Source organism: Scyliorhinus torazame, chromosome 2 (genome assembly GCF_047496885.1).
Source record: "Scyliorhinus torazame isolate Kashiwa2021f chromosome 2, sScyTor2.1, whole genome shotgun sequence".
NCBI lineage: Eukaryota > Metazoa > Chordata > Chondrichthyes > Carcharhiniformes > Scyliorhinidae > Scyliorhinus > Scyliorhinus torazame.
In genome coordinates, this window is record NC_092708.1 from 191,652,693 (window position 1) to 191,663,919 (window position 11,227).

General features: G+C 47.1%; 1 protein-coding gene and 1 pseudogene across 1 annotated transcript in view; one reads left to right on the forward strand and one right to left on the reverse strand.

Moving 5' to 3' along the window:
- Positions 1 to 10,254, reverse strand: part of LOC140394463 (protein mono-ADP-ribosyltransferase PARP12-like) — a 91,137-nt gene extending 80,883 nt beyond the window's left edge. The window contains exons 1-3 of the mRNA XM_072481759.1: positions 9,850 to 10,254; positions 8,076 to 8,211; positions 5,399 to 5,657 (exon numbers count right to left, since the gene is read on the reverse strand). Of these exons, the coding sequence (XP_072337860.1) occupies positions 5,399 to 5,657; positions 8,076 to 8,211; positions 9,850 to 10,190 (736 nt within the window). The 5' untranslated portion in view covers positions 10,191 to 10,254. The remainder of the gene's footprint in view (positions 1 to 5,398; positions 5,658 to 8,075; positions 8,212 to 9,849) is intronic.
- LOC140394472 (uncharacterized) lies at positions 3,533 to 4,041 on the forward strand (annotated as a pseudogene).
- Positions 10,255 to 11,227: the final 973 nt, after the last annotated feature.

Here is an 11,227-nt window from a genome sequence, read left to right on the forward strand (position 1 = left end):
ACGCGGATGATCTACTGCTGTATGTGGTGGACCCAGTGGGGGGGATGACAGAGGTCATGCAGATATTGAGGGAGTTTAGAGATTTCTCGGGATATAGGCTTAACATGGGAAAGAGTGAGCTTTTTGTGATACACCCTGGGGACCAGAGTAGAGGGATAGATGGCCTACCGCTAAGGAGAGTGGAAAGAAACTTCTGATATCTGGGGATTCAGATAGCCAGGAGCTGGGGAACCTTACACAGACTCAATCTGACACGGCTGGTGGAACAAATGGAAGAGGATTTTAAAAGGTGGGACATGCAGCCGCTGTCACTGGCGGGCAGAGTGCAGGCAATTAAGATGATGGTCCTCCCGAGGTTCCTATTTGTGTTCCAATGTCTCCCTATACTGATCACTAAGGCCTTCTTTGAAAAAATAGATAGGAGCATCACGAGCTTCGTGTGGGCAGGGAAGGCCCCGAGGGTAAGGAGGGGGTTCCTACAACGTAGCAGAGACAGAGGGGGACTGGCGTTGCCGAATTTGGGCGACTACTACTGGGCCGCCAACATGGCAATGATTCGTAAATGGATGATAGAGGGAGAGGGAGCGGCGTGGAAGAGGTTGGAGATGAAGTCCTGCAAAGGGACGAGTTTAAAAGCGCTGGTGACGGCGCCACTACCGCTCTCCCCAAAAAAATTTACCACAAACCCAGTGGTGGCGGCAACATTAAGTATCTGGGGGCAATGGAGGCGACAGAGGGGTGTGCTGGGAGCCTCGGTGTGGTCCCCAATCAGGAACAACCATAGGTTTGCCCCAGGGAGGCTGGACGGAGGATTCCAGAGCTGGCACCGGGTAGGAATCAGGAGAGTGGGAGATTTATTTATAGACGGGACATTTGCTAGCTTGGGAGCGCTTGAGGAAAAGTATGAGCTGCCCCGGGGAAATTTCTTTAGATATATGCAGGCGAGAGCGTTCACGAAACAACTGGTGAGGGAATTTCCGCTGCTCCCGACACAAGGGATCCAGGACAGGGTGCTTTCGGGGGTGTGGGTCAGGGAGGGCAAAGTGTCAGAGATATACCGGGAGATGAGAAAAGAGGGGGAGGAGCTGGTGGGCGAACTGAAGGGAAAATGGGAAGAAGAGCTCGGGGAGGAGATTGAGGAGGGTTTGTGGGCTGATGCCCTAAGCAGGGTAAATTCCTCTTCCTCGTGTGCCAGGCTTAGCCTGATCCAATTTAAGGTGCTGCATAGAGCACACATAACGGGAGCAAGGTTGAGCAGGTTCTTCGGAGTGGAGGACAAGTGTGGGAGGTGCGGGGGAAGCCCGGCGAACCACACACATATGTTTTGGTTGTGTCCGGCACTGGAGGGGTATTAGAGGGGAGTGACGGGAGTGATCTCGAAGGTGGTGAAGGTCCGGGTCAAGCTAGGCTGGGGGTTAGCTATATTTGGAGTAGCGGATGAGCCGGGAGTGCAGGAGGCGAAAGAGGCTGATGTTGTGGCCTTTGCGTCCCTAGTAGCCCGGCGTAGGATTTTACTCATGTGGAAGGAAGCAAAACCCCCCGGACTGGAGACCTGGATAAACGATATGGCGGGGTTCATAAAACTGGAGCAGATAAAGTTTGCGCTGAGAGGATCGGCTCAAGGGTTCACCAGACGGTGGCAACCGTTCCTCGACCACCTAGCGGAACGTTAGGGGGAAGATAGATGGCCAGCAGCAGCAACCCGGGGGGGGGGGGGGGGGGCAAATTGTTTGGGTTTTTGGAGGGGGAGAGGGGGCGGGGGGAGTATTACTTTGTGTTATTTGGTTAGTTTACCATGTTAGTTAAACAATGTTATATTGCAGTTAACATGTTACCTTTTTTTTTGATTTGTAAGGGAAAAAATTGTGTTTGAAAACTTTAATAAAATATATATATTTTTTTTAATTTATACGCTGGGTAGACTTATATGTCACGATTTATGGTAATTCCCTTTCGAAAATTCTTATTGAATCTGCTTCCACTACTCTTTCAGCATGCTCTGATCATGTGTAAAAGAAATTCTCTTCACCCTCCCACTGGCTCTTTTTCCGATGATCTTGAACCTGTATCCTTTGGTTACCAACCCTCCTGCCAATGGAAACAGTTTTTCCTTATTGGCTCCATGAAATGCTCCATTAAATCTCCCCCTTAACCTTCTCTGCTGTAAGGCGAGCAATCCCAGCTTCTCCAGTCTCTCCACATTATCTCAAGTCCCTCTCCTCCCTTGTATCATCCTAAGAAGTCTACTCTACATCCTCCATCCGGCCTTGACACTCTTCCCAAGGTGTTCATTATAATTTAAATGATCTGATCGTCAAATTGTTTTCTGTGGCCTAAACAGATCCCCATTTTGTGGTGCTAGAAATGTAGGCCCCCAAGACCTGCGCCACCATCCCATTCCATCATGGCTGACCTGTACATTAACTCTAGCTACCTTCCATATCCGTTAATGTCCTTGTCCAAGGAGTGGAGTGTGTGTTTGTCCTGGGGAAAATCAGTCAGGATGCTGGGAGAGTTTGTTTTAGTTGGAAAAATAAAGCAGTTGCTAGAAGATCTCAATATTGCAGTTTGTATATAGACTCCCAAGGAGGGAGGCCTTTAGATATACGTGGATACGGGCTTTTGTAAAGGAGATCTTCCCTATGTTCCCAATGTTACCCCCTTCTTCTTTAATGGAGGAAGTGTTGATAGTTTTGGGAATAGAAGGGAGAGTTACCTCTGCTATTGATAGAAAAATTATGGAAGCAAGGTCAGAATCTTTGGATAGGGTTAAGGCCAAATGGGAGGTGGAATTAGGGGAGATGTTGGAAGAAGCGCTTTGGTAGGAAATTTTACGGAGGATAAATGCAAGAGTTAGCACTAATACAATTGAAGGTAGTTCACAGAACACATTTGACAAGGTCGAGAAAGAGCCTCATGTTTGAAGGGGTTGAGGACATTTGTGAAAGGTGCACAAGGGGACCAACCAATCATGTGCACATGTTTTGGATGTACATGAAACTTAAGAAATTCTGGAACACCTTCTTTGGCACCATGTCGTCAGTGTTATAGTTGGACCTAGAACCCAGTCCCCTGGGAGCCATATTTGAGTGTCGGACTTGCCAGCGCTCCTGACAGTGGCAAAGCAGGGTATTTGCCTCACTGGTGGCAAAGAGGCAGATCCTATTGGGGTGGAGGTCAGTTTCTCCACCCTGTGACTCAATATGGCTGGGGGATTTAATGGAGTTTCTAAGCCTAGAGATGGTTAAATTTAGTTTAAGAGGGAATGATGAGTTTCATAAAAGATGGTGTCCACTTATCTCACTTTAAGGAATTAACTTCAGTCAGCAACTAAAATGGGAGAGGGTTAGTTAGTTAATTAATTAATTAATTAATTAATTGTTATCACGCTGAGGGAAGGATTGTAAAATGTTAATTAAATATGTGTAATGTAATTTATGTCTAAGAAAAATTTTGAAAAAGCTAATAAAAATATTTATCAAACAAAATGCAATTTGTTTTGTAGACACAGTTTCAGTGCTTACTCCGGACAATGGCATCAGGCTTCAGGAAATGGGGCATTGAATCATCATGCTCAAAAAATCCGGGCCAAGACCTGATCTAACAGAGGGACAAAAGCAAGAAATCCGGGAGGCTTTTGATTTGTTCGATACTGGTGGTTCTGGAACTAATGACGTAAAGGAAATCAAGGTTGCCATGCGTGCATTGGGGTTTGAACCAAAACATAAAGAAATAAGAAAGATGATTTCAGACATTGTCAAGGTAGCATCTGGTAGCATCGATTTCAATGACTTCCTAGCTATGATGACTCAGAAAATGACTGAGAAAGACTTCAAGGAAGGAATTTTGAAAGCCTTTCGGTTGTTTGACGATGATGGCGCTGACAAGATATCATTCAACAACCTTAAGAGAGTTGTTAAAGAGCTGGGTGAAATCTAACTGATGAAGAATTACAGGAATTGATTAATGAAGCTGACCATGATGGTGAGATAAATTAACAAGAATTTTGGGGGAATCACGGAAAAAACAAGCCTCTATTAATTTTATATTGTCCTACAATCCCAAAGTAGTACTTGTTGCGTTTGTATTTAATTAATAAAGAATTATGAAAATAAAAAATATATATATATTCTTGTCCACCAAAAAAGTTGTCAGGGGTGATACCTCCTGACACCACCCCTGAACGGCGTGGTTCTAATTTTGAGGTTCTTGCCTCTTGTTCTGCCTCTTTCACCAGAATAAATAATTTCTCTTTCTATCGACCCTGTTGAATCCATTAATCATCTTGAAAGATTCAATTTGGTCATCCCTTAATCTTCTATACTCACGGGAATGCAAGGTTAGTCTCAGCAATCCGTTTTCATAATTTTAACATTTGTTACTCCAATATAATTCTGGTGAATCTGCCCTGTGCCCTCTCCAGATGTGGCCCAATCGGAGCTTAATGCAACTCCAGCATAACTTAAGAGTCATAGCATTTTACAGCACAGAAAGAGGCCCCTCGGCCCAGTGCGTCTGTCCGGCCACCATTTTCCAGAACTTGGTCCGCAGCCTTGTCCACTATGGCTTTTCAAGTGCTCATCTAAATGCTTCTTAAATGTTGTGAGGGTTCCCACCTCTACCACCCTTTCAGGCAGAGAGTTTCAGATTCCAAAAAGTTTTTCCTCAAATCCCCTGCCCCTAACCTTAAATCTCTGTTCCCCTGGAATTGACCACTCTACCCAGGGGGAATGTTTCTTCCTATCTATGTCCCTCATAATTTTATACACCTCTGTCAGATTCTCTGCTCTAAGGAAAAACAACCCCAGCCTATCCAGCCTCTCTTCAAAGCTGAAATGTTCCAGCCCAGGCAATATCCTGGTGAATCTCCTCTGCACCCTCTCCCTACTGCAATCACATCCTTCCTATAGTATGGCAACCAGAACTGCACACCGTACACTAGCTGTGGCCTAACCAGTGTTTTATACAGCCCCATCATAACCTCCCTGCTCTTATATCCTATGCTGGGATTTAAACCCATATCCCGCAACGAACCTCGGGATTACTAATCTAGTGATGTTACTACTGTACCACCACCTCCCAACCACTTCCACTTACTGGGGCTGTTTAGCACAGGGCTAAATTGCTGGCTTTGAAAGCAGACCAAGGCAGGCCAGCAGCATAGTTCAATTCCCGTACCAGGCGCCGGAATGTGGCGACTAGGGGCTTTTCACAGTAACTTCATTTGAAGCATTCTTGTGACAATAAGCGATTTCCATTTTTATTATATTTGAACCCCTTAAAATAAAGGCTAAGATCCCACTTAATTACTTCATTATTCTACCTACCTGTCTACTAGTTTTAATGATTTATGTAGTGTCTGAACTGCAGAGGGAGAAGGGTGAATTTCCCCGTATACCTTTGTCATCGCCTGATTTGTAGTTTTTGATGTTGTAGATGTTCTGGTATATTTGCTGCAGGCACTGGAACACCTCTGGGCCCATATTGTCCAGGGCCACAGAGCTGTTGTTGTCAGGGAAATTATGGCAGCGCTTACAGCTCGATCCAAACTTGCAGGTCCCCTGGGCAAAGTGGAGGCAAATGTGAAGTTTGGTGCAGGCCTTCTCGTAGGTGCAGCTACCATAGTGACCGGGGCCCTTGTTGTAAAACGTGCAAATCTGCAGTGGCACAAATTCACAAGTTGAGTCTGAAAGGCACACAAAAACATTCAACTGGAAGACAGAAAAGCAGCAGCAACTCCCTCCCTGGAAGACTGAAAAGATAGCTAGATTCATCGGGCCTTCAGCATGTTTAGTGGCTCAGGATACTGCCAAGGGAGTGCTGCACTGCTGTCTTTTGGATGAGACGTGAAAGCTCTTGGGCGAACGTGACTGTTCCCACAGCACCATTTGCAGATGGGCAGGGGAGTTCTCCCCGGTGTCCTGGCCAACATTCACCCCTCAACCAACATCGCCAAAACATACTGACTGGTTGTTGCCACATGCTGTTTGTAGGAGCTTGCTGTGCACAAATTCGTACATTATAACAGCAGCTAAGCCTCCATAATATTTGATCGACCACAAAGTAAGGATATCCTGAGGTCAGGAAAGGTGCACGTTTTTCTGTCTTACAAACAAACTGCTTTCAGAGGGATCTATGTACACACACCTGAATGGGCAGCCAGACATCTCATCTGAAATAGATCACTACACTGGCGAACCAGCTTTGATGTTTGCACTCAAGTCCTGGAGTGAGACTTGAACTCACAAACTTGTGGTTCAAAGCCAAGGGCACTATCAAATGAACCATTCTCAGGCCCTGCTTTCAGTGAGGAAGAACACAAACCAATCAGTTACCTCACTTAATGGGCGGCACTGTGGCACTGTGGTTAGCACTGCTGCCTCAAGGCGCCGAGGACCTGGGATCGGTCTCGGCCCCAGGTCACTGTCCATGTGGAGTTTGCACATTCTCCCCGTGTCTGTGTAGGTCTCACCCCCACAACCCAAACTGTAGGGTAGATGGATTGGTCATGCTAAATTGCCCCTTAATTGGGAAAAAAATGAATTGGGTACTTTAAATTCATAAAAATTACCTCACTTAATCAATGTAGCAGCAATAAGATTCTGTTTGAGCAGAGTATAGGCAACATTACCATGGCTTATCACTGGACGATGGTCAGGCGCAGGACAACCCACTCACATCAAAGATTATGTACCTCTGGGAGTGTAGCACTCCCTCAGTGCTGCAACGAAGTGTCAGCCTAGAGTGACAATTAAACCTGTGTTCTCCTGACTCAGGCACGAGACCGCTATCACGGAGTCATAACTGGGACTAGATCTGGGAATGTTCTAGATGAGCATCCCACCACAAAGATTTATGCAACAAACTTTGGGAATTTTCATCCAGATCCATTTTGCAAAAAGAAGTTAACAAGCAATCAGAAGTGGCACTCAGTGGTAGCTCCACAGCAACTGAAAACAATGCACACAGCTGAGCAAACACAAGCTTGAGTAGGACTGGCCTGTGGGAAAATCTGACTTCTACATTAACACTCCCCGATTAGATATCACCTCTTCCCTTCGTCAGTGGTAAATCGCACGGGCACTACTTAAAGGCGAGGGTGAAGCCTGAAGGAGGAGGCCTCGTTCGCACAGATCAATTGCAACAACAACTTATATTTATATAGCACTTTTAACGTAGATTAATTACTCAAGGATCTCCACAGGAATGTTACCGGACAGAATGTGATGCCGAATTACTCAAGGAGAAATGAGGATAAGTGATGGAAAGTTTTCCCAACGAGGTCATTTCCAAGATGCGTCTGAAAGGAAGAGAGGTGGAGCCATTTCGGGAGGGAGGAAATTCCAGAGCTTGGGGCCTTGGCAGCTGACGGCATTGCCGTCCATGTTTGGTGCCCAGGAGAATGGGAATGCACAAAAGGCCAGAACTGAAGAAAGGTAAAGATCCTAGAGGGTTGTGCGGCCAGAGGAAGTTACAGAGATAGGCAGAGGCCAAGACAGGGAGAAATTTGAACGTGAGGATGAGAATTGACAGACAAGGGAATGGGGACTAAGCTAAGACCAACCCAAGGACAGTCTATGTGTAGTGTAACGAGATAAGGCTCAAACTCGGGTTGGTGATCTAACAAAGTTATTAACAGAACAACTATGCACGTTACAGAGTGAGGAAACAAAAGCCATAACACCCAGACCCGAAACTTCAACTACTTGAACATGTTTGGTAATTTCTGAATTCTCCCTCAGTGTACCCCAACAGGCGCCAGAATGTGGCGACGAGGGACTTTTCACAGTAACTTCATTGCAGTGTTAATGTAAGCCTACTTGTGACAATAAAGATTATTAGAAAGATTATTATTGTGTCCAGGCAAGTCTCCAACTCCGCTCCCCATTGGACCAGCTGGTCACATGACCTTTTCAGGGCACCCCTTAAAGGGGCTAAGACACCACACTATGTTCATTACAACTCATGTCCCCCTACCTCTCCTCGGCTCTCAGTTGAGGCGAGAGTGTATTAAGCAACAGCCAAGAATGAACAGAACCGGAGTGACATGTGGTTTCAGGGTTCAACTCTCCTACCTCAGGCAGCAGGGATGGATCATTCTGGAGCAGTAGCTGACGCAGTTCCTCCTCGTTCAGCTTGTCAAGCTTGTTAGCAACCAGAACAGTGGTGTTGTAGGGAGAATGGGTCGAGTGTGAGAAGTTGCAGTTTTTTCTGAAAAAGAAACAGAGGTAATATTCCAGTGCAGCACGGAGGGAGTGCTGCTATCGATGCTGCTGTCTGTCTTCCTTCTTTATTTTTATAAATGTATTTTATTCCAAACATATTCAAAAGTAGAAAGACATAAATCAAAATTCTACACACCCCACATTTCGCAATTTGTGCAAGTATTTCCCCTTTTCAACCCCCCCCCCCCCCCCCCCGCCCCGCCTCCACCCCGGGATGAACAATTCCGTAAACATGGTCACGAGGAAGGGTGGCATAGTGGTTAGCACTGCTGCCTCACAGCTCCAGGGACCCGGGTTCAATTCGGGCCTCGGGTCACTATCTGTGTGGAGTTTGCACTTTCTCCCCGTGTCTGTGTGGGTTTCCTCCGGGTGCTCCGGTTTCCTCCCACAGTCCAAAGATGTGCGGGTTAGGTAGATTGGCCATGCTAAATTTCCCCTTAATGCCCAAAAGGTTAGGTGGCCTTCCTGGGTTACAGGGATAGAGTGGAGGGGTGGGCTTAAGTAGGGTGCTCTTTCCAAGGGCCGGTGCAGACTTGATGGGCTGGCTGCACTGTAAATTCTATGAACAATCCCCACCGTGTCTCAAAGTCCTCCACTGATCCCCTCAATTCGAACTTGATCTTTTCCAGCCGGAGAAATTCATACAGGTTCCTCAGCCTGACCCCCAGTAGCGTTGCCGACCGCCATTCCAACAGAATCCTTTGTCGGGCAACCAGAGGCGAAGGCCACAACATCGACCACTCCTCCCCTCCATCAGACCCGGCCTGGCCCCTGACCCCCACAATCTTTGCTAGCATCCCGAACACCCCCTCCCAGTATCTCTCCAACTTCTCTCAGCCACATTTGCGCGTGATTTGTTGTGAGAAACGTCTTCACTCAAAAGGGTTGTGAATCTTTGGAATTCTCTACCCCAGTGGGTTGTGGATGCCCCATCATTGAATACATTTAAGGCTGGGATAGACAGATGTTTCAGGGAATCAAGGGATATGTGGAGTGGGCAAAAAATGGAGTTGAAGCCCAAATCAGCCATCATGGTGCTGAATGGTGGAACAGGCTTGATGGGCCGAATGGTCTACTCCTGCTCCTATTTCCTGTCCACTTGTGCATTGTTTTTATAACTGACAGAGTTTCTGCACTCTTGCACCATTGGGTCAGATGACCAGACACAAAGGGGATAAATAAAAGAAGGTTTGGGGGTCATGTGAGATTTAGGGAGGTGAGAAATCAGAGCTTGTTAAGAGGGGGGTATCCATTTTGGCATTGGTGGGACTGGGGGGTTTCGGATGTGGTGGAAAAGTTTTCAATGGGTTCCAGTTGATGGAGAGTGGAGGATAGTGCGGGTGGGATGATCCAATATCTCTCAGACAGTGCATCGTAAATCACACCAAGATCCATTCACCCGCAGCCCTTGCTCCTGCTGACCTGAATTGCCTCAGTCCAGCAACCCCATGATCTTAGAATTTCCATTCTAGTTTTCAAATCCCCTCCAGGATCTTGGTCCCCCCCCCCCCCACACACACACACACAACCCTCTTGAGATCGCTGTGCTCCTCCAATCGCCGTCTCTTGTGCATCCTCAATGGTATAATATGCCACCATAGAGGGAAGTTTTTTTGCTCCTCACCTTCCCTTGGAGAATTTGCACTTTCCCAGGAGGAAGAATTTGCACAGGTGGAGCTGGCCACAGCCCTGGCTGCAATTCTTCTTCAGGAAGTCCTTGCAGAGTCTGAGCGAGCTGGTGGCTATGAGCAGGCTGTCCTCGGTGAGCTCCGAGCCCGGCCGCTTCCAGCCCTTGCCCGGCACAATCGCCACACAATCGCCTTTGCCGCAGAGCAGCCGAGCCAGCTCCCTGTCGGAGATCGGGAAGTACTGGCAGATCTGTCTCCTTAAAGAGCTGTACTCCAGGGATCCCCCATGGGAGCACAGCTCCTTCAGGATAACATCTCTGATCCTGTCCAGAGCCATCGCCCTTGTCTGATACAACCTGGAAAATATGTTTTCTCTCTCTTCTCAATTCAGGAAATTGAAACTGAAACTAAAACTTCAACGTCCAGCCTTAACCTTTCACTGATTGGCTGCTCTCTCTCTTCCTGTAAAGGCCAGAACATGAATAAAACAAGAGGGGGCGGGCGGCGGATAGAGGGAAAACTAACATGAGAGGGACACTGAAGAGAGCAGCTTCTTTTACACACACAGACTTAAATAGGAGGGCACTTTGTGCTACACACACAGTCGATTCAGACACACACACACAGACCTCGCCACACACAAAATAATCCTTCACAGAGGAACTTGTACACCAATAGTGACTCATCCAGTGAGAGGAAATCTCACACACAAAAGGTAGGGCTTCCTTTTGAAAGGGCAATGAAGAGTCCACACCAAGTAGGTGGAAACAAAATCTTACTTTATTTAACAATAATATATACAGCTCCAGTAGTTCACTAGTCGGTGCCTTACTGGCCGACTCCTTTTCTACAAAGCTAAGTATTGTTAAAGGGTCCCCCACCCCGTTATCAGGGGAGCTCGTATTCTTCAAGATCCATGACGATCTTGTGATGAACGGTTACTGTAACACTGTACCCTTGTCATCATGTAAGGTGATGTCCCCTTTAAGACCGGGCTTGGAACCCTGGGGAACTCCGCCTCCGGCTCTGCCCATCTGGGAGCCGTATATAAGGGGCCGCCTTGTGGGCAGTGCAGCAGTTAGCACACGTCTCGGCACTAGTCTAGTTCTTTGTTTATTAAAGCCTTCTTTACCATTTACCCTCCAAGCGTCGTTATTGAGGGTACCACAATTTAATAAACTAAACTACATCAGGATGGACGCAGGCCTAAAACCAGAGAAGCTCAACCTGGAAGCACAGTGTGGTGGTATGTATTAGGGGTAGTATGGTACCTGTGAAGCCGAGAGGCTATTGGCTGACAGGTCCCGGGTCCTGGTTGGATCTGCCGCCTGCTGGCTCCCCCCTGAAGGCGGAGTATAAGACCTCGAGTTCTCC